Here is a 24,452-nt window from a genome sequence, read left to right as displayed (position 1 = left end):
GGTGGAGGAGAGGGTTGGGAGATGGAAATTGGCTGGTTCTACGGTCGAGGAGGAAATGAAGGGCCTTAAGACCTTCCTGGTGGCGGATGGAAGTGTAGAGTGACTGGACATCCATAGTAAAGATGAGGGAGTGGGGGCCTGGAAAACGGAAGTCATTGAAGAGGTGTAGGGTGTGTGAGGTGGCTTGGACATAGGTAGGGAGGGGGATAGGACGGAGTCGAGGTATGTGGAAACTAATTCAGTGGGACAGGAACAAGCAGAAACAATGGGTCTGCCAGGGCAGTTCTGTTTATGGATTTTGGGGAGAAGATAAAACTGGGCCATGCAGGGCTGGGGAACTATAGGTTGGAGGGCAGACAGCAGGAAGTGGTAAGATCTGAAGTGGTCTATGAGATGATGGCCTGGTGCTCATCTGTGGGGTCATGGTCCGAGGATAAGTAGGAGGAAGTGTCTGAAAGTTGGCGCCTGGCCTCAGCCGGGAGAGGTCAGCGCACCAGACTACCACGGCACCTCCCTTGCCGGCGGGTTTGATAATATAGTTATTAGATGACAGGCAGCAGGAGGAACTTGTTATACAACTCAATTTCACTTCAAATTTCTGATGACTGTGAAGGATTAATCCTAAAATTACAACAAAAATCTGGAAATAGAACAAACACATTTTCAAACCTGTTCAACTTTAAATGAATAGAACAGCAAAACATCATTGCTTTTTTTGGATGCCAATTTGAAGTGGCCCCTCCTGCTCCTTACGCCTATTACATTTCACAGAACATGAGCATTTAATTGAGCAACAAGCGAGGTGCTGCCTCATGGTGAATATCCATTTAAATAATATGCTACGATTTGACTCATTTCAGAAAGGAGCTTTTGAAATCAATGCACCTGGTAAATGGACAATTGTAATAAATGGCATGAAGAATATTTCCATTGCCAGAGTGAGGTCACACAAACTGGAGGAACAACATCCCATAATCCGCTTAGGTAGCATTCGAACATTGAATTCTCCAATTTTAGGTAACTGCTACAAAACAACCCCCTCCCCTCTATTTTCTCATAAACCCCCCTCTTTCATTCCCCCAACCCCCCTCCCTTCCATTCACTAAGCCCGGGCTGACCTTCCACCTATCTCCCCTCTCCCCCTCCATCTACATATTTTCCCCAATCTACACAACTCGCACTTCATCAATCCTCTAGCTTCACAATTTGCAACTGTCTAATCCTTTTGTCTCACACCTCGTGTGCGTTCGTCGCTGGTCTTTGTCCACTCTGCTCTTCTAGCATTCTTTTCCCCACTCCCGCAAACAATAGGACCCAAAACGTCACCGAAACATGTTCTCCCGGGATGCAGTCTAACCCACTGAGTGACTCCAGCCTTTTGTGTTTTTCCTGAAAAATGCTGCACTTGCTTCGTTAATGAGTGATGGCCATCCATTATAAATGTGTCTAAATTCCCAGTTGCCATGAGCTTCTCAAGAAATATTAAAAGTTTGCATATAATTGGTTCTGTGACTTGTAAGGGTTTTCTCAATGATTCAATGATGCAATAATGTTTTATTGCCACATGTATCTAGATACAGTGAAATGCTTTGTTTTGCATTTCTCCAGGTGCTCTGGTTTCTTCCCACTAAAGACACAAGTTTGTAGGTTAATTGGTTTCTGGAACTTGTCCCTATGGTGCAGGAGAGAACTAGTGTAGGGGTAAATATTGATGGGCGCAGACTCAGTGGGCCAAGGGCCTGTTTTGACACTGTATCTCTAAACTGGAGGTTGAATGGCCTAATTCTGCTCCTTGGTCTAATACGGGTACCAGGGAGCCATGCCAACAAAAGTCCAATCACCTAGGTCACAGTTGTGTACACTCATGACCATTCTGGTTATGGGCCTCCTGCCAAAACACCTCGGCAGCAGTAGCTTGAGGCTCAAAGCACAGAAGTAAGGTCTGTCCTCTGTTGCTGCACCAGTGCACAGAGCAGCCTGGAAGAATATTGCATGGCGAATGGACTCAGTATGTGTGCATCTGAAACAGAAAACAACTGTTCTATGCAAGTGTGATTTGGGCAGGAGTTTCCAAAGCAACTCAAAAATATGCTCCACTCCAGGAGATACTGATTTTCATAAATGTGGCATATTGAAAAAAAAAGGCATATCTTTATGACAATTTTTTTTGACTAGTGGAAAAAGAGAAATGTATAACAGGTCCTATCTTGAAGGTTGAATTGTAAATTACTATCTTTCACAGCAGCCCGGTAGCGCAGTGGTAGGGCTGCTGCCTTACAGCGCTTGCTGTGCCAGAGACCAGGGTTCGATCCTAACTACGGGGCTGACTGTACGGAGTTTGTACATTCGCCCAGTGGCCAATTGGACTTTCTCCGAGATCTTCGGTTTCCTCCCACACTCCAAAGACGTACATGTATGTGGGTAAATTGGCTTGGTAAATGTAAAGATTGTCTCTAGTGGGTGTAGGATAGTGTTTAGATGCGGGGATCGCTGGTCGGCGCGGACCTGGTGGGCCGAAGGACCTGTTTCCGCGCTGTATCTCTAAACTAAACTAAACTAAATTAAGCCCGAATTAGATCCAATTCTCAGAAAACCCTTTCAGGGCAAGACTAAGGTCAACAGAGGGAGAATAACAGTAGAATTTGACAATGAGTCTGAACTTTAACATGATGTCTCCCTTCGATTTAAACCAGCATCTGCAGTTCTTTCCAGCATATATTACACAATGTCAGGTAACTTGCTTTTTCTGTCCATATCCGAAGTGGTTATTTCTGATGTAACTTTTCCATCTGTGATATTAGCTCAGTATTCTCACCATTCTCCCATCTTGACCTAATGGACATGTCCGTGACCCTGCAATCTGCAATGTGTGCATCCCTTGTTTGTGTCCTCACACTCTACATGTCCTTATTTTATGGCTTTTGTTCATTTTCTCTGTCCCCACTAACACATTAATGCTGTAACTCCTGAATCTTCAAGACAAGGTCACTGCCACCATGAAGCCATTGACCAGATGATTATTAGCACTGTAGACACAAAATGCTGGAGTAACTCTGTGGGACAGGCAGCATCTCTGGAGAGAGGGAATGGGTGACGTTTCAGGCCACTTATCACCATGGCAACCCTACCTGACATTTTCAATTTTTCATATCCATTGTACCCACACTCTCTCTAAAACATCTTTCCCAGATCTCATGAAGGGTCTTTGATGTAAAACATTTCTCTTTCCACAGATGCTAACCCAATTTCTGTATTACCTCGGATTTACCATATCTGCAATTAATTTACATTTTTTCAGCGGACTTGAATCTGAGATGTAAATCATGATGTATTGGAGAAACTCAGCGGATCGGAATGTATCAAGCCTGTATCGGAATGCCAGGATAATAAGTTCATGAGCCATAGGAGAAAAAGTAGACCATTCAGCCCATCAAGTCCCCTTCATCATTCAGTTATGGCTGAGTTATCTTTCCATCCCAAACCTATTCACCTGCCTTCTCCTCATAACCCTTGACATCTTTACCAATAATGTATCTGTCGATCTCCGACTTAAAAATATACAATGACGGCCTCCACAGCCGTCTGTAGCAATTAATTCCACAGATTCACCACCCTCTGACTAAAGAAATTCATCCTCACCTCCTTTCTAAAGGTAACTCCTTTTATTCTGAGGCTATGGCCTCAGGTCCAAGACTCTCCCACTAGTGGAAACATCCTCCCCACATCCACTCTATCCACACCTTTCTCTATTTGGTAAGTTTCAATGTGGTTCAATAATGTTATTTTTTGGATACATTTTAATCACCTTGAGATTAATTTTGTATTCCTTCCAATTTAATCTTCATAAAACACTACATAAGCGTAAAAATAAAGCCTTGTGTTTAGATCTAAGCCCCACCATTTAGGAAGGATGACAAGCCTTTGATAATTATACACAGAGGCTGAAGGGCTTCACCCGATAACCTGTGGGCAGAAAGGTAATGAGGAGATTCGATGGAGATGTTTAAATTATATATGATGTTTACGGGCAACACCTAATGATACCATTGCCTGAATTAATCACAAAGCAAAGATTCAAGATCATTTGCAAAAAAATGTGACAAGGACCCATATTTAAACAAGGTGAATTGCCGTGAACGGAGATAGAATTCTTGAGACAGTGGAGAACATTCAAAAGAGAACTGGATAAATTCTAGGAGGAAAAAGAATGGCAAAGTCAGAGGCTCGGAGCAGGGGCGTGGAATGAATTGGATGACACAATTGAAGGCTTTCCGCCCTTCTTCAGCGGCGAACCATTTCATTCCTTCAATTAGTCATTTTAACAACTTGAGTACGTGGCTCTGTGTTTATGGATTGTGGTGACAAGGACACGTGAGGCTGGGGCCAAGGTGAATGAACCTGTATGGCACCTTCATGCGTTCATGTCTGTAAGATTGGCAGTATCTGGGTGGTTACTTTGCAGGTGAGAGGGTCAGAGACTTTTCAAGAAAGGGAAATGTATTACTTTGTTGTGGTTGTGTGGAACTGTAGATGCTGGTTTACACCAAAGATAGACACAAAATGCTGGAGTAACTCAGTGGGTCAGGCAGCATCTCTGGAGAAAAGAAGTAGGTGACTTTTAGGGTTGAGACCCTTCTTCAGAGTCAGGAGGGAGGGAGATTCGAGGTATGGAGAGCTACAGAACAAATCAGAGCCAGAATACTCAGAATTGGAGCATTGTGGGCTCCGTGGCCATTGGTGCTGGCTCTGATTTATTCTGTACCTTTTGACACCCTCTAAAGAATGATTTTCTAATCCTTTTATCCAGAGATGTTATCTGATCCGCTGAGTTACTCCAACATTTCGTGTCAATCTACACTGAGAAGGGTCTCGATCCGAAACATCACCCATTCCTTCTCTCCATAGATGCTGCCTGTCCCTCTGAGTTACTCCAGCTTTTTGTATCTATCCTCGGTGTAAACCAGCATCTGCAGTTCCTTCTTACACTTTATTGTGGCTGCTGCTCAGCTGACACATGGGGTGGGAGATTGCAACCTTCACATGGTCTGCCCTGTTTCGACGAATGCAATCAACCTGGCATGCACAATCAAGTAAGATCAAATAGAACAAGTTGTCCTGCAACTGAAGGCTGTGCACGTCATACGCAAGAAGAGGAAGCTGCCACGTAAAGATTGGATGTGACGTTTCGGGTCGAGACTCTTCAGACTGATGTAAGGGGATAGGGAGACACATAGCTAAGGAAGTGTAAGGTGTGAAAATAGGACAAAGGTAATGGTGAACAAGGACAATGTAGAATAGGTCATTGTTAGCTGGGAAACGGTAACAACAAAGCAAACAGATAAAATGTAGTTGGAGACAATAAGACTGGTCGGAGTACTGGGAAGGGGGAGGCATAGAGAGAGTGGGATAGAAAGGGTTACTCGAAGTTAGAGCAGTCAATGTACATACCACTGGGACTGAATCTTTGACTTACTGAATTTGTACTGGATCACGGCAGAGCTCCACATTTGGTCTCCGTGTACGCTCATCAAGACGGGTTTGAGCTACTTTCAGAGGTCCTTCCTTGTCTCTGACTGCTCGTTTGATTTGCTCAATGGTCAGTTCAGTTTGGAAGATTGTTTGAAGAGTCTGCAGGGGCAGAGAGGACACATACAGAGAGGAGTCATGAACTTGGCCCTGTAACTTTTGCATGTCCAGCTGCTTATATATTGTACCACAAAAATATGTTCTGAACCAATAATTGGTTTATTGAACTTATCGATAGCAAAACATGATAAGATCTACAGGAGGCACTGCCTCAGAAAGGAACAGCCAATATCATCAGACCAGGCATGTGACATCAGGGTAGGCAAGTTAGGCAGTGCCTATCCTGCCTAAAATTATAAAAAGGTCATTATTTAATCTAAATAGTAAAGATTTCCAATTCATTTACTAAATTCAGTATTGCTACACATGTCAATAGAACACTCTTGACGTCTTGGAGTATGTTCTTCTTCTGTATGAAAAACTAAGATGATGGGGCGGTATTTTCATTTTCACAACATTCGGGAGAAATAATCACCAGCTAACCTTGGGATTGCATTGTTCCATATTTGCTTCTGTTCAGACTTTAGGTCAATGGAGGAGATGATTACATTATTTTCTCTCTACACTCCAAAGACGTACAGGCTTGTAGGTTCATTGACTTTGTAAATGTAAAAGAATGTCCCTAGTGGGTGTAGGATAATGATAATGTGCGGGGATCGCTGGTTGGCGTTGACCCGATGGGCCGAAAGGTCTGTTTCCACGCTGTATATCTGACCTAAACTAAACTAAACTATCCACCTTCAAAATTTGTCAGCTTATCATCGCACAAGGTTGTTGCTGGGCTAATATTAGATCAATAGGTTAATACCAAGTAATACGTTGTTGGCAGTGGGTAAATAATCTGCAGATATTTTAGACAAATACATTTAACAGCCAGCCCCCCTGCTGTAAAGTATCTTTTATTGGAGATATGTACTGTATATATGTTAAACAGCAACATCAAAGTTCCAAAAGTCAAGCCTAACTTACATTGCTCAGTTGAAATGTAATTAAACAGATAGTTAAAGGGCCTGTCCCACTAACGCGACCTTTCAGCGACTATCGTTGACCTTCAACCTCGAGGGCAGCCGCCTGAAAAACCTCGAGCTGGATTGACCGTCAGCGATGAAACCGCGAGTCGGATTGACCGTCTGCGCACACACACACACACACACACACACGCGCACACACTCGCGCACACACACACTCGCGCACACACACACACACACACACACACACACATCACGCACACACACACGCGCACACACATCACACACACACACACACACACACATACACATCGCGCACACACACATCGCAAAGGCGGGGGCCAGGGAAAGCGGGGGAGCGCTGTCTGAAATTCACACCCGTGATGAACAGGAAGGTAAAAAACGACTGGCACAGTTACGGTAAGTCCTTTAGAGAGAGCGCAGAGGGGGAGGGGGGAGTGAAGGGGAGAGAGGGGGAGAGAAGCGGAGAGAAGGGGGGGGGGGGGGAGGGGGAAGAAGGAGTGGAGAAACTTTAAGAAGCCAGACAACGTTTAATAAAGTTTAGCGGGCATTTAACATTATCGGTCGGTTTACTTACCTTTTTTTTTTCTCAACGAGCTTTACCTTTTACCTTCGACTACCTTTGAGTGCCTTCAATTACCTACAATAGCATGCAGACCTACTACAACCTACCTCAACTAAACTTACGAGTAAAAAAATATAGATTTTTCCCATGGCAACCTTTTTTTAAATCGCGGGCATTTTTCAGCATGTTGAAAAAAACGCAGCGACTTAACTGAGGCCTCGAGTACGCGGGGACTACTCTCGAGCATGAAGGAGAGTTACAAAGACCTCCTAGGACCTCGAGTCGACCATGCTGTGACTATGAGTCAAGGGCAAACTCTTCTAAACTCGCGAATCAGGTCGCCGCAGTGGGACAGGCCCTTATATCTTTCACAGACAGAGATAATGAAAGAGAGAATAAATACATGTCTCTTTAATTGTCCTTTATGCCTCTAATATCCAAATGTTACTGTACTTATCCCAACTGCATTCCATCCTTTTTTCTTAAACACTTTCTATGTTTATGCTTGTCTTGGCAGTGATGTCTCAGTTCAACGTTGAATTGAAACTTTTCAAGCCCAAGTTCTCTCATGTTAATCCATATCATTTTATTTGGAAACTTAATTTTTATTAATATTATCTTGAGAGGTAGATTCATAAAATCTCCCCTAAATATACCCCCCCCCCCCCCCCCCCCCCCCCCCCCCCGCCAAAACGACTGCCTTTGCCACACAGAGGGTTAAAGGCAACCACATCCTGTTGGGGAATTATCACCATTCATTCATCGTTTAATTAAAGGGAGACATTCCTAGAAAACATTTTGCTAAGTGAATTTCCATACGTCAACAAGGCGAGGTGAAATGCATCAAGAGATGTTGACAAAGTATTCTTATGTTTAGGGAGTGAAGATTGGCTTTGTAATTCGAGGACGTTAAGTACCCAAAAGACACAGCGTGAAAATTCATAGATCAAATGAAAGTTGAGGAATGTCTCCAGCCTGTTTCTTTATTCTTACTGGGAGCTCCCTACTAAACAACCCTAGTGAGCAGGGTAGGATCAGGAGTGATTCATCCAAACTCCAGGCCAAACATTACCATAGATAGTTTGGTGGTTGGGTAGTTAGTGCGGCTTCACCACAAGGACTGTAATGGCTCAAGGACATTATCCCAATCTTCCAACCTACCTCACTGCAGACCTTGTTCATTAAAAAAAATCTGCACTTCTCTGTAACTGCATAAAGCTGTACCACTATTGTCTACACTCTGGTAGTCTCTTTGCACTACCTGTTGTATTTGTGTATGGTTTGATAGTACTTATACAGTATAACTTAACTGATAGCACGCAACCAAAGCTTTTCAATTGGTACATGTAACAATAATAAACCAATACCAATTTTCTCAAGGATAATTAGAGATCAACAATGATTGCTGGCTACAACTGGAATGTAGACTTTCTATACAAGTTAAGAAAAAAACATAACCACTCAGTGATATTACACCAGCAATGAAATGTCTGGAAACCTGCCCTTTTGGTAAAATAATGCTATATTTATGATATTAACTCCATATACTTTGGATGGTGCAAAGATGCTTTTACATACCTCATACTGAATGACTAGTGACCCTATAGGAAATATTAACCTGAAGCCTATATTTACCTTAGCAAGATGTATCTGCAACTTATTTTTGGCATCACTTGTCTCGGAGATTCGGTTTGTCAATGAAGTATTCAACGTATTGTACTGGTTCCACATCTCACTGGACGTTGAATTGAGGAGATTTTCTATATCATCCCGGACTTTAGCAGAAGTGACCCGTTCATTCTGAGACCGTAATATATTATTATCTGTGAACTTGGCCCAGGTCTCTGGAATTGAAATTCTGTTTGAAAGAAACATTAAAATGATTGCACTTTCTTTTGGCAGCTAGAAGTTCATCCCGTTAGTAGCACTGAGAAACCAGATAGTTATCACCGATCTTTGCATTCGTTTCCAAAATGTATTACATTGACAGCAGCTTTACTGTTATCATAGTTGGACAACAGTGCATTTAATAATTCATATCAGTTGTCATATTTAGCAAAGCTGTAACATTTAATTTTAAATCTCATTTGTAAATTATTATGCATGATAGATAAATACCGATTTTGCATTAAGAGGAGAAATTGGTCCATTGCCAATATGCAGCAAATCCGACTGCACTGAGAGATGAATGCAGCTTTAAATACAGGAATCAAGGGAGCTGTCCTTTCAAATGTCCATGTTGTTTCAATACACTGGCAAGGATAGAGTCCTCACCATTCACCCCACCAGCCTTCGCATTACAACACACCATCCTCCTATATTCCATCATCTCCAACATGGTCCCACCACTGGTCACATCTTCCCATCTCCACCCCTTTCCACCTTCCACAGAAATCGCTACATCCACATTTCCTTACTTTACTTATACCTTTCCACCCTAAAGTCCTCCTCCTCAGCCACTTTCCACTGCATCCGCAGGAGATGTAACATCTGTCCCCTGAACCTCCCCCATCGTCTCCATCCAGGGACCCCTTCCTGGTTGAGACGGAGGTTCACACGCATCTCCTCTAACCTCATCCACCGCATCCGGGTTCCCGATGTGGCCTCTTGTGCGTTGGCAAGACCAAGCAACCACTTCACTGAACACTTATGCTCGGTTTGCCAAGGCTACTGGATCTAATTGCTAACCATTTTAACTCCCCTTCCAATTCCCACACTGACCTTTCTGTCCTGGGCGTCTCCCATTACCAAAGTGAGGCCACATGCAAACAGGAATAACAGTACCTCTTGCATTGCCACTTTCATTTCACTGTACATCTTGTATGTGTATGTGACAAAGACAGTTGACTTGACTTGACTCATATTCCATTTGGGTAGTTTACAACCCAACAGTATGAACATTGAATTCTCCAATGTTAGGTAACTCCTCCATCCCGCCCCACCTGGACTCACACCTCTTTTTCTCCTCCCCATCTTCCTACATTCATTCCTCTGGCTTCACAATTTGCAACTCTTCAACAATTCAATCTCACACCTTCTGAGTTAATCTCTGGCCTTTATTCCAAATGTCTGTCTGTCCCACACACCCCCTTGCCTATGTCCACATATTACCTACCATGCTTAATTCCTGTCTCTCCTCTCTCCCAGCTTTCTTCTCCACCCCTTTACAATCAATCTGAAGAAGGGTCCTGACCTGAAACGTCACCTATCCATGTTCTCCAAAGAACAGGGTGGCGCAGTGGTGCAGCGGTAAAATTGCTGCCTTACAGCGCCAGTGACCCAGGTTCAATCCTGACCATAGGTGCTGCCTGTATGGAGTTTGTACATTCTCCTTGTGACCATGTGGGTTTTCTCTGGGTGCTCCGGGTTTCTTCCCGCAACCTAAAGACGTACAGGTTTGAACATTAATTGGCTTCTGTAAATTGTCCCTAGTCTGTAAGATAGTGGTAGTGTATGGGACACTAGAGCCAGTGCATAGTGTATAGTGTATAGTGCTAGTATAGTGTTGGGCTGGTCGGTACGGAATCAGTGGGTCGAATGGCCTGTTTCTGCGCTGTATCTCTAAAGTCTATAAATACAGATGTTGCCCGACCTGCTGAGTTGCTCCAGCACTTTGTGTTCTGAAGGGTAACAATCGCCCAATGTGAAACCGTTAAATGATGACTTTTCTCTTGGAACATTAGAGTATACTTTAAAGTTTAGAATGAAGCACACTTGGATAAGGTACACCAAGGAACACTGGAGCTAATCTGGCCCCAGACTGTCACCAGATTCCTTATAAACTGATGGAGATTCCTCAAATGACACGAATTTAATGTGAAAATAAGGAAGTTCATTTATATACATTCAGAATTGAAAACATTAGTTAAAAGCACACCACTTTATAGTATTTAAATTACCCATAAAGGTATTAACAGGTTTTGTAGATACATTTAGAATGAGTTGAGGCATCTCTGTAACTTCATAGAAGAATTGTCTAGGTTTTACATGCCAAATTTCGTTTATATTATATTTCTTATATCTCCTGAATACTCAACCAGAGACCGGTAAAATTAAGAATACTTGTTCAGATCAAACAGCAGCCATTTAAATAGATGTTTGACAATTTCATTGGTATGGATTTCAATGTAGACATTTCCAGGGCAACTCATGAACACCATGTGTAACTCTAATTTACACTTAGGAATTGTTGTGATAAATATATAGAGGCAATTTGCACATCTGTTTTCTGAATCTGAATCTTTATAAAGTTCACACAAAGAAAATGTAACAGCTGTGGAATAGATGAAGGAAACGACAAGGTTTGATCAAAGGGACAATCTGACCTTAATGTCGAAGAAAGATGTAAATGAAAATTTTACCACATCAGCCTGAAACTATCATTATAGACTTGAAGGTCTGGATAGAGTAGATGTGGAGAGGATGTTTCCATTAACGGGAGAGTATAGGGCTAGAGGCCACAGCCTCAGAATAAATGGACGTACTATTAGGAAGTTGAGAAGGAATTTCTGTTGTTAGAGGGTGGTGAATCTGTGAAATTCATTGCCACAGACGGCTGAGGAGACCAAGTCAATGGATATTTTTAAGGCGTAGATTGAGAGTAATAAGGGTGTCAGGGGCTATGGGGCGAAGGCAGGAGAATGGTGTTGAGAGGGAACGATAGATCCATGATTGAATGGCGGAGCAGAGTGATGGGTCGAATGGCCTAAATCTGCCCCTAGAATTTATGAACTTATGAATTCATAATGTACTCTCAGCGACCATTACCATAAGGAATAACAATTTCTAAACAAGAGCACGATACAATAACACAATCTGCAGTAATGAAGGAATAGATGGATTTATGCGTAATAAAGTGTATTGGTTGAATATGTAAAGACTTTGTCTCTATTGCCAGGCAGATAAGGTGTGTAGGAAAGATCTGCAGGTGCTGGTTTAAGCCGAAGATAGACACAAAACGCTGGAGTAACTCAGCGGGACAGGCAGCATCTCTGGAGAGAAGGAATGGGTGACGTTTCAGGTCAAGACCTTTCTTCAGACTGAAAGTAACAGGAAAGGGAAACAAGTGATATAGATGATGATGTGGAGGGAAGCAGCACAAATGAATGAAAGGTTTGCAAAAAAGTAACAATGTTTAAGGAAACAGGCCATTGTTTAGCTGTATGCTCGGTGAGAACAGCAGGTCAGAGTTGTCAGGCAGATAAGAGTTGGTCTATGTATCATGTTTGGCACAGACATTGTTGGCTGAAGGACCTGTTCCTATGCTGTACTGTTATATGTTAAATGTTCTATAGTATTTCTTAAAGACTAGCATGCTTCCAAACACCTTTGATAATTTGACTGAATGTATGCCTCCACTGCACATAGAGAATGAAAATACTAAAAGTAAGGAAATAATTTATAGCTGGGAATTGGCTTCATTTTCACATTGATGTTTTTAGAGACTCACAACTATATAGCACGGCAACAGGCCATCCAGCCCACCTTGTCCATGCCAACCAAGTTAACATGATGAGCTAGACCCTTTTGCCTGCATTTGCATTGTCCTCTTAATCCTTTCTATCCAGCCATCTGACCAGGAGTTTGCCTGAAACATTCCCACATTGACTTTTGTTATTAAGACATTTTAAGTCATAAGTTATAGGAGGAGAATTAGGCTGTTTGCCCAATATAGTCTACTCCGCCATTCAATCATGGCTGATCTATCTTTCCCTCTCAACCCCATTCTCTTGCCTTCTCCTCATAACCCTTGGAACCGGCACTAATCAAAGTCAACAAGACTGCAATTGTAGTCATTGTAACTAACGTATTTAGGTATTTGACAGCACTAGGCACGGCCAATTTGCATAAGATTTGTAATTATGCAAACTTTAATAATCCATAAATTATCCATAAACTGGAATTTCTTTATTTAAAAACCTTTAAGGTGAGAGGGGCAAAGTTCGAAGAAATATGTAAATAAGTTTATTGGCCAGGTATTCACATACAAGGAATTTGCCTTGGTGCTCCGCCCACAAGTAACAACATGACATACATCAAGGTTACACAAAAAAGCTGGAGAAACTCAGCGGGTGCAGCAGCATCTATGGAGCGAAGGAAATAGACAACGTTTCGGCCTGAAACGGTGCCTATTTCCTTCGCTCCATAGATGCTGCTGCACCCGCTGAGTTTCTCCAGCTTTTTTGTGTAACCTTCGATTCTCCAGCATCTGCAGTTCCCTCTTAAACACTGACATACATCAAGTTTTATTTTAGAAACATAGAAACATAGAAATTAGGTGCAGGAGTAGGCCATTCGGCCCTTCGAGCCTGCACCGCCATTCAATATGATCATGGCTGATCATCCAACTCAGTATCCCGTACCTGCCTTCTCTCCATACCCTCTGATCCCCTTAGCCACAAGGGCCACATCTAACTCCCTCTTAAATATAGCCAATTAACTGGCCTCAACTACCCTCCGTGGCAGAGAGTTCCAGAGATTCACCACTCTCTGTGTGAAAAAAAAACATTTTACTATGGTGAGTGCATGAAATGTGCTGCCAGTGGCATTTAAAATACTTTTGGTTTGGCATGTGGATATGCAGGGAAAGGAGGGATAGGGGTTATGTGCAGGTGGATAAGTGATGGTCTTGGCAGACATTGTGGGCCGAAGGGCTTGTTCTTGTGCTGTCTGTTCAATGTTCTAAAAAAGTACCAGTTCAGTAACTCCTCAAATGTTGTTATATCTTACGTGGCATCCATGCGATCCACCCCTCTGTAGTAACCGATGCCATCAGATGTGTTTCGTAGTTGATGGCACTTGCCGTCAATTCTATACGCTACGTTTTTATCATTGATATCCCGCTCCAACTCATGCTGAGCTCCTCTATTTGATCTGCAAAAAAGAACAACCTTGATGTTTCGGTACTGCAAAAATAAGAAGCAAATTGGGGGACAAAAAAAACTGTACCAAAGCAAAACACCCCACAGAGTTTGCAAACCTGGAATATAAGCAGAAAAAAGCAACAGGGTCGAAAACGGATTTAATGATTCAAGTTGTTGACATTTTATAATGACAGGAGAGAACTGCAGATGCTGGTTTAAGTCGAAGATAGACACAAAATGCTGGAGTAACTCAGCGGGACAGGCAACATCTCTGGAGAAGGAACGGGTGACATTTGATACGTCTTTCAAATTCTAAAGGTTTCTGTGCAAATAAGTATCGGGTGCTTTCTCTATTGGGAGACCAATCCACAATATCCGACATACACAACTTCACACAATCTCCTGTGCCCAACCTGGATGTGCACCCATTTCCCCCACACTCCAAAGGGCAGCACAGTGAAGCAGCGGTAGAGATGCTGTCTTACAGCACCAGAGACCCAGGTTCGATCCTGACTATGGGAGCTGTTTGTATGAAGATTGTACTTTCTCTCTGTGACCACGTGGGTTTTCTCTGGGTGCTCCGGTTCCATCCAACACACTAAAGTTTGTAGGTTAATTGGCTTTGGTAAAATTGTAAACTTGTCACTGGTGTGTACGATACGGTTAGTGAATGGGATGATCGCACAGACTCTGTGGGTCAAATGTCCTGTTCTCGCGTTGGTCGGTCTAAATTCCCACTGCCCCCTTTCCCCTCCCCCCCTGATCCCTTCCACAATTTCACCTTCTGCCTATACCACCTTCCTCTGGTTTTACTTTGCACGCCTCTTCTCTCTGTATCTCAGTCATTTGTCTTGTCATCTCCAGCCTTTGTCCAACTCTCTGCCAATCAAACCCCCCTCATCTGTACCCACCTATCACTCGCCGGGCTTTGTGCTCCCCCACCTCTCCTCAACTTTCTTCCCACTACTATGATCAGTCTAAAGAAGGGTCCCAACTCGAACTGTCCTCCAGAGATGTCCTCCAGAGATGCTGGCCGGCCAAGAGTTACTCCAGCACTTTGTGTCTTTTTTTTTTGTAAACTTGCAGCTGCACTTCCTTGTGCCTGCATTTTATACAGTCTCCATCAGCACCCATTTCTTTCCCACAAAAACGAAAAATATATAGGTATTGGAAAAGTGAAACAAAAATCAGAAAATCCTGAAAGCACCCAGCAGGTCAAACAAGCATTCCTGGCTTGGAGATACAGAGTTAGCTTCCAAAATGAATAGTATTCGACAGACAGCCTGGGTTGGTGCCCGTGGCCCCTGTCCATCTGTACTTATCAAGGGTGGATACACGCTGCCAAAACCTTCACTCCTGGGAATCTGACTGTGAGGCTTTAGTACTAAGCCACTCCCAGGCAGTATGTTGTTGTGCACCACCTGATAAAGTTGCAAGGTCTTGTATCAGTTTCAATGGTATTTATTCCTAAATCTTTCTGATAACCTATCAAAATTGCCACCATTATTCAAAACTCAATATGTTATTTCAAAGCACACTAACATACCAAGCAACGGTGAAAAATTCAAACAAAACCATTTAGGGTCAAAATGGCTTTTAGATTCAGATTCAGATTCAGATTCAATTTTAATTGTCATTGTCAGTGTACAGTACAGAGACAACAAAATGCATTTAGCATCTCCCTGGAAGAGCGACATAGCAAATGATTTGAATAAATAATAATAAGTGTCCGGGGGGGGTGGTGATTGGCAGTCACAGAGGTACGTTGTTGAGTAGAGTGACAGCCACCAGAAAGAAGCTGTTCCTCGACCTGCTGGTTCGGCAACGGAGAGACCTGTACAGGGTCTTAGTACATTGGGCTTCGTCAGTCAGAGTATTATGGAAGTTGAGACATCATTTTGCAGTTATATAAGACGTTGGTGAGGCCGCATTTAGACTATTATGTTTAGTTTTGGGCACCGTGTTGTGGGAAAGATGTTGTCAAGTTGGTAAGGGTACAGAGAAGATGTTGCCAGGACTCAAGAGCCTGAGCTACAGAGATAGGTTGAGCAGGCTGGGACTCTATTCCTTGGAGTGCAGAAGGATGAGGGGTGATCTGATCGAGCTGTATAAAACCATGAAAGGAATAGATCGGGTAGATGAGTCTCTTGCCTAAAGTAGCAAATCGAGAACCGGAGGACATAAGCTTAAGGTGAAGGAGGAAAGATTTAATAAGAAACTGAGGGGTCACTTTTTCACACAGAGGGTGGGTGGTGTATGGAAGGAGCTGCCAGAGGAGGAAGTTGAGGCAGTGACTATTGCAATGTCTAAGAAATAATTAGACAGGCACAGGTTTAGAGGGGTATGGGCCAAATGCAGGCAGGTAGATGGGACATGTTGGTCGTTGTGGGCAAGTTGGGCCTAAGGGCCTGTTTTCATGCTGTGTCTCCATGACTCTAAGAGTCTTTGTCTGAAACTCCAGATTCAGAATCCCAGTCAGACCAATTATAATAAAAAGGAACTGCAGATGCTGGTTTATACCAAAGATGGACACAAAATGCTGGCAATCAGTCTGAAGAAGGGTCTCAATCCACGTTCTCTAGAGATGCTGCCTGACCCGCTGAGTTATGCTGGCTGAAGCAGATTCAGCATTGGAATGACTGTATTAGACAATCTGCTCCCATGCCAGGCAGAATTTCCCAGTGAAAGGCTGCCCTCTGAAGCTTTCACACACCTTATCCCAGACTTACAGCAGGTCAGCTGGATCCCAGTGACTGCGTTCAAAATTGCCAGCTACAGCCAGCATAATTCAGCCCAATGTATCGCGTCCCAAAACAAGGTCTGTCCATTCTCTCTGCAGACGTTGCCTGACCTGCTGAGCTCCAGAATCTATGGATTCTTGTGTCTCCAACTTCAGATAGGCAATCAGCAGAACAATGATGAACCTGTACCCTTCTCTCTCCATTGAGACCTACCTGATCTGTTGAGTATTTCATTCATTTTACTTCTTAAACATGTGTAAATTGGAACACAACAGAAAACTGCAGGCATCGTATGGGGCGTGTCTTGATGGTGAGATTTAGCCAAAAACCACCAGTATATAATACGCCTTTCATGCATGAGTTAATTGGCATGATATTACAGTGGGCGGCTTGATTAAGACTAATCTCCAAGCATCAAACATGTCCTAAATCATTCAGTGAGTTAAACACCACAATTCTGTTTGCATGTATTCAGGATTGTTAAAAATTCCTTTAACTATACCTTGGACACAATAAAGGAGCTATTTAAAAATTCAATCATGGTGAGAGAGGCTTCTGCAAATCACCATTCAGACACTGCATTAATATTTGAACATAATCAATGATGTAGGGTAACCTGACCAGAGGGTGGGATGGCAGATTTCCGCCCGCCTTCAGTGTTTCAGAAACCTGAAAAGATGTTTAAGGAAATGTACGATGGGTGAATTGTCAAATTTTTTAAAAGTTCACAAATTTTCTTTAATGATATCCAGGCACAAGGACTGCCGATGCTGGTTTACTAAATAAGACACAAAGGTGGAATAACGCAGCAGGTCAGGCAACATCCCTGGAGGAGATCCAAAAATGTCCCGACTCGTAACTTTGCCCATTCAGGTCCTTCAGAGATGAATGGGCCTGTCTGACCCGCTGAGTTACTCCAGCACTTTGTGTCTTCTTTAGGAATATTATATTTTCTTTAAGCAAACTGAATTGGTCATCTACAAGTTATTTCTCATGTCCCCTCTAAACCTCCTAGAGCTTACCCTAAACCTATGCCCTCTTGTCTTAGATACCAATACTGTTGGGGCTTGATCATTTCTGTGAGATAACTTCATTACAAAAACAACCAATGTGAAAATGTCCCCTATAGATTCCTCTGGAATTCGCTTGGTGCTTAAGTATTAGTGAATATTTAGTTGCTGTCATTTCAATAAAGAGTTTGGTCTGAAGAAGGGTCTCGACCTGAAATGTCACCCATTCCTTTTCCCTGGAGTTGTTGCATGTCCCGCTGAATGACTCCAATATTTTGTGTCTATATTTGATGAAAAGATTATTGGGTCTGAAAGATCTAATTAGTTACAAAGAGAAATGATAGGGTGGCTCTCTGCAATTAGTTTGCTAAGAGACACTTACTACAACATTCACATCAACATTAAAAAGTTGCTGTACTGTACTTGGTGTTTTAAAACATGTTCTTCACCAAACGCTATTAATTTAAGAATATAGAACATGAAAATACCATGCAGTACACTGAAACTATTCAATACACAAAATTCACTTCAGAACTCAAGTTAACAAATTCTCGTCAAATTGTAGCTCTGGAAATTTTTTTCCTGAATGTTTTAAATTTATGGTTTGGTTTGTAATTTATAATTATTCTTTCGTAATTCAAAGTGTTGCTCTTACCCAAGTTGGGCTATCGCCCAATCCAGGTGTCTCCTCATTCTTCCTTGACAGGACTTTATACAATCAACCTCCTGGTGAAAAAATGTACATGTTACTCAATTACCGAACTGAAATACATTCGTAACAAATGAATGGTGGAATTCTTGTTATTCAATTGCACTAACCTTTATCAACTGTTTCTCCACATCATCGTGGACGAGATCTATCCCCAGTCTTTTCTCTCTCTGGTAAAGGCATTCCTGTGCCATCTGTTGTAATAATGATTGACAAACAAATCAAAAATGGTCTGTAAACCAAGTGAACTGGATACAAGATCCCTGGCCTTTAATGCATGCCCAGTGACAATTTATTAGAGTCATGGAATGAACAGGCCCTTCGGCCCAACTTGCCCACACCAGCCAACATGTCCCAGCTACATTAGTACCGTTTGGTCCATATCCCTCCAAACCTGTCCTATCCATATTGTTGATTAAGACTCACAAATTCACTCAAATTATGTAGTCATGTGTAAAAAAACATCTCCTTTGAACATTGCTCCTCTCACCTTGAAACTCTGCACTCTAGACTTTGACATTTTCAACCTGGGAAAAAGATTCCGACTACCCTATCTATGCTTCTCATCATTTTATATTAGTGAAACATTATAACTAAATGCTTGTCACAATAACAACAACGGCACATTTTCTTTCCAACTAAATCAATGTTCTTCATTAGGATCATAAAAAGGTTGTTAGACTAAGCTAATAAGTAATGGGACCTAACTGCACCAAAGCTACTTTGCCTAGGCTATTTATCAATGAATATCTGAAGCTGAACCAGGTAATATGGAGGGAAATAATTGTTATCTATTAAACAATTAAAATATCTTCTCTATAAAATAGTTCCTTTCCTCTGAACATTACTTGATTAGTTGCTGGATATTATCTTTGCACATTTTCAAGGATCCATTATTAGTGCATTAAGACATCAAATAATGAATGATTAAAGATCAATATACCTGTAGAGGTCCGTCAGTTTCCATTAGGGCTCGCTCCAATCGTTTCTTGATGTGCATGAGAGCATTAGTTTCTCCGCTCATCTGCTCAGCCTCATGATCCAATTCAGATTTCCAAAACATAATGTCATTGACACGTTCTCCTAAGTTTTTGTTGCTTTCAAACTGTATTTTCTTGGTGACGTTATCCTTGAACTGAAGCAGGCGTGCGGTGTCAACCCTGAGCCTGTCTGCAAAATGTCTAGAGGTCTCCGACTCCTTGTAATTGTACTGGTTGGATTCGTACCAATCCTGGGGGGTGTATCTAGTAAGTATCGCCGTTCTGTTGGATGGCGAATGTGCACTCTTGACCTCAACAGGTCCAGGGACATTCATAGTAAAAGAGGCCAGGTTTGGAGCAATGCTTGCAATCTTGTAGTAAGTGCTAGGTCGCCAAGGCATCATTAAATTGTGCCTGTATCCATTAAGAGCATAGTGCCCTTTGTAACTTGATGCCATTGTTGATATGGTCGGCAGAAAGTTAACAGTAGCTGGTCTAGGACGAGTGTAAGTAGCAGTCATTGTTGGGTCTCAAAGCTCAGTGACGCCTCTTCCTGTAAAGGACACAAATCATTACTTTATTTTTAAAACATTATTTTATTCTTATTGTGTAATATTATCTGTTCTGATTACATAGCATGCAAGATAAAGTTTTCACTGTACCTCGGTACATGTGACAATAATGAGTCTATATTATGTTCAATGTTATCCCTATAGGCATTGACTTGAATCAACATATCCTGTACCTCCAACAGTGAATTACGTTCAGTGAAAGAGTAGGTGAAGGATCATTACAGCTCTATTCATCTCCTTCAAATAACAAAATATTATTCTATCTTCATTTGAAAACAAGGGACAGCTTCTTCCCCACAGCCATCAGACTATTAAACTCAACTCAAACAAAAATCTGAACTTTAATAGCCTATTGCACTTTATATGCTTATATATGTGTGTATATATATATATTCAATGGTATATGGACACACTGATCTGTTCTGTATTATTTATGCCTACTATATTCTGTTGTGCTGAAGCAAAGCAAGAATTTCATTGTCCTATCTGGGACCCATGACAATAAACTCTCTTGAATCTTAAATCTATTAAATAGTGCAATAAGTAACCCATAAATAGAGGTTGTTGAGTCAACATAGTTGGTTTTTACCTCTCTTAATGATTTAACCAAAATCTTTTGCAAATGTAATTGAAATAAAACCTCAGGTATTGCTCGATGGAAGGTACATCATTGAGATTAACTTTCATATTTTCATTAGATTATTCCAATTTTGTTTAGATTCATGATTTTTAAAATTATTTTCACCACTTCTAAAACCATTCCCAATAATCTACGACCCTTTAAACCAAATATTATTTGCTATGAATCGTAGTAACGCCACCAATCAAGTGTGAACCAATATTCAAATACCTACTTAATAGCTGAGAGCTGATAACTATGTTCTCAGTTATTACAGAGTTCTATATAGAACTAAGAGCTCCAGCTATGCAGTTCCTGTACAGATTTTTTTCTTGATTCTTGGTTTCTTGGTTTCCTGGTCCTCCAAAATATTCCAAATGGAATTTAAACTGGAGGGAGGACTTAAGCCAGAAAGGGTTTTTGGGAAGAAAGAGCTACCTTAAATTTAGTACCTTAAATTTAAACTGTATAGCTGTAACTAAGACTTTAAATTAATTGGTTTACAATGATTAACCGCATTAAAGTTCCGGTTACCTTTCAGGAGGCATCAAAAGGCACTGAAAAATACCACCCACGCTGTCTCAGCAAACTCTTCAACTGTAACATCCCTGACATGGATGTCTGAGTTAATCTCAATTGGCTGTGTTGGGCTGGCCACATTGTTTGTATACTCAGCACTGAACTCATAAAAACAAAAGTTATATCAAGCTCTGTCTTGGGAGATGTTAGTCAGGTGCACTGCAAGAGAGATTTGAGGCTCAGAGTTGCTTGAAGAAACGTACCATCCCCATTAATTGATTCCCAAGAAAACCTTTGACCCATGAGGCCATGAGGAGTGGGAGCAACCAGGATGGTATTGAGAACTTCCAGGGTTTGTATCAGGGCAATGACACAGAGCAACAGAAGACACACTTTTTCCCCACAAACTACCCACCTGCCCATCCCGTATTATCTCCTGCCCACATCCATGAAACAGTTTCCACACCGACATCATTAGTCACCTTAGAACCCACAAAACTGGAATAAAGGCAAGTAATCCTTCATCCCAAGAAAAACGCATAAAATACCACTTTTATTGTTTGCTGAACATTTATTCCCTGTATTTCCTTCACAGACTTTTCCTGTTGGTTGATCAACAATCTACCAATTCCATAGTTTGCATATTCACGTACACAGAGAGCTATCCCCTCCCCCACAAAACAAAACCCAAAGAAATGTCCTTCAAGTATCATCCACAATCTTTGTAAATTATCCGGATAAATATACAATATACAATGATTAAAATACAAGAATATCCAACCGTGTAATGTCCACAACCTTAATAACTAAATGCAACCATTTTCCATGCATGCACACATACATGAACGCTCGACAATATAGTTTTTATTTCTTATGACAACTAACAACATTAAACATGGTAATTAATTAACTCTACTGTAAATGCCATTAACATATCACCATTAACAGGCGTACAATTGGAGGATTATGCCTAATTGGAGGATTTCAACTTCTAAACCTTGATTATTGTAATGCATTTTTCTCAACTATTCAAATATGAATGGAAGCAACTTCTGCACTTAAGAGTACATTTTGAACAATGTGTGTTTATACATACAAATATATATATATATACATATATACATACAAACAAATATATATATATTGCAAATATATTCATAAATACATATTGTTCAAAATTTACTGTCCAAGTGCAAAAGTAACTTCCACTTATATATGTATATGTATATATATATATATACATACATATATATATATACACACACACATATATATCTATAAACAAACATTGTTCAAAATGTATATATATATATATATATGTTATATATCATATATATATATTTTGAACCATGTGTGTTCGCATGGTTCAAAAGAAAAAAAAATATATATATATATATAGGAACGATGTGTGTTTATGTATATATTAGAAACTAATTCCTGGACTATTTGCATTTCTGTAACATACATATATACATATGATTAGCCATAAATATATATATATATATATATATATAACAGTAATGCAAATTGTCCAGGAATTTATTTCTAGTTCTTTTCCTAAAAGGAAACCAAATGATGCAAAATATTACAGGTTTTACCGATCAGATACCAGGATATTTTGCAGGTACGACGGTGTTCACTGTCTTCGTGCTGTCACAAGTGCAGCGCAGGTGGATAGTTAGCGGTGGCTGCGAGCCGGCAGCCCGGGCTGTGTTGACTGACAGCCGTGTGGGCGACCTGGTTTAGGGCTCCGGGGCCATTCGGGCTGATGAGCAAATGAGCGGGCGGCGTGGGCGGGCTCGGGTGCCGGGGCTAGACGTACAGCGCTGTGTGTACAGCAAACCCTGCAGTCCCGTTACCATGGACGCCGTGGGTTGGCAACGACCTCCCCGGGACAGAGGACAGACAGAGCCTGCAGATAGAATGGGAACAAGTTGCAAGTTTGGATGCCAGGTGAACCAGCTGGGCAGGAGACACACAAGCCAACACTTTGCAAGCAATTCAACATAAATTTAATTTGCATGCAATTCAACATCATAAACTTAAAGTCATTGAAATGTTAATTAGAACCAGTTATTAATGTTCCTGTCTGATTCCAATATCTACCAAGCAAATACAAGCATCTGCATACATACAATGCCTTTAGGACATCCAAATTCATTTTTATAACTGATGGACACTTTCCAAGTCTGACTAGTTTATTGTCACGTGTACCTAGGTACAGTGAAAAGTTGTGTAGGAAGGAACTGCAGATGCTGGTTTACCCCAAATGCTGGAGTAACTCAGTGGGACAGGCAGCATCTCTGGAGAGAAGGAATAGGTGACGTTTTGGGGCAAGACACTTGCACTTCTTCACTATGAAGAAGAGTCTGGGCCCGAAACGTCACCTATTCCCTTTCTACAGTGAAATGTTTTTTGTTGGGTGTTATCCAGACAGAGGAAATACTATACATGATTGCATGACGTTAATTTTTAGTTTTTGTTTTAGAGATACTGCTTGGAAACAAGCCCTTCAGCCCACTGAGTCCACCAATCCCCACACACTAAGACTATCCTACATACACTAGGGACAATTTACAAATTTACCAAGTCAATTAAACTACAAACCTATACGTCATTGGAGTGTAGGATGAAACCGGAGCACCCAGAGAAAACCCACGCAGGTCATGGGGAGAACGCACAAACACCATACAGACAGCACCCGTAGTTAGGATCGAACCCAGGTCCATGGCACTGTAAGGCAGCAAATCTACCGCTGCACCACTGTGCCACACTTAGTGCAAGATAAAGTTCAGTGAAGTCTGATTAAAGATAGACTGAGGGTCCCCAGTGAGGTAGAGGTCTCCAATGAATTTAGAAGATTGAGGGGGGATCTTATAGAAACTTACAAAATTCTTAAGGGGTTGGACAGGCTAGATGCAGGAAGATTGTTCCCGATGTTGGGGAAGTCCAGAACAAGGGGTCACAATTTAAGGATAAGGGAGAAATCTTTTAGGACCGAGATGAGAAAAACATTTTTCACACAGAGAGTGGGGAATCTCAGGAATTCTCTGCCACAGAAGGTAGTTGAGGCCAGTTCATTGGCTATATTTAAGAGGGAGTTGGATCTGGCCCTTGTGGCTAAAGGTAGGTATGTTACAAAACCTACCTGAATCGTGGCTGAGCATCTGCCCTACCCCATGTGTGTGATTTTGGCGCTGTTTAGAGGGGGCGGGTTTAAAACGCGATTTTTACTAGGCTGTTCCAATCGAAAATGTTCAGCCTAGTAAATCATTAACGGAAAATCGCTGAAAGACCCC

The 24,452-nt window shown here is 41.6% G+C and overlaps 1 protein-coding gene across 1 annotated transcript in view; it reads right to left on the bottom strand.

Annotated features, from left to right (window-relative positions):
* tekt3 (tektin 3) overlaps positions 1–22,865 on the bottom strand; it is a 28,517-nt gene extending 5,652 nt beyond the window's left edge. The window contains exons 1-7 of the mRNA XM_055653658.1: positions 22,752–22,865; positions 19,407–19,996; positions 18,574–18,657; positions 18,410–18,480; positions 13,870–14,013; positions 8,776–8,998; positions 5,474–5,628 (exon numbers count right to left, since the gene is read on the bottom strand). Coding sequence (XP_055509633.1) covers positions 5,474–5,628; positions 8,776–8,998; positions 13,870–14,013; positions 18,410–18,480; positions 18,574–18,657; positions 19,407–19,964 — 1,235 coding nt within the window. The 5' untranslated portion in view covers positions 19,965–19,996; positions 22,752–22,865. The remainder of the gene's footprint in view (positions 1–5,473; positions 5,629–8,775; positions 8,999–13,869; positions 14,014–18,409; positions 18,481–18,573; positions 18,658–19,406; positions 19,997–22,751) is intronic.
* Positions 22,866–24,452: the final 1,587 nt, after the last annotated feature.

This window comes from Leucoraja erinacea, chromosome 23 (assembly GCF_028641065.1).
Source record: "Leucoraja erinacea ecotype New England chromosome 23, Leri_hhj_1, whole genome shotgun sequence".
NCBI classification, from domain to species: Eukaryota; Metazoa; Chordata; class Chondrichthyes; order Rajiformes; family Rajidae; genus Leucoraja; species Leucoraja erinaceus.
Note: the sequence above shows the minus strand (reverse complement) of the source record. Positions and strands in the feature narration are given on the sequence as shown.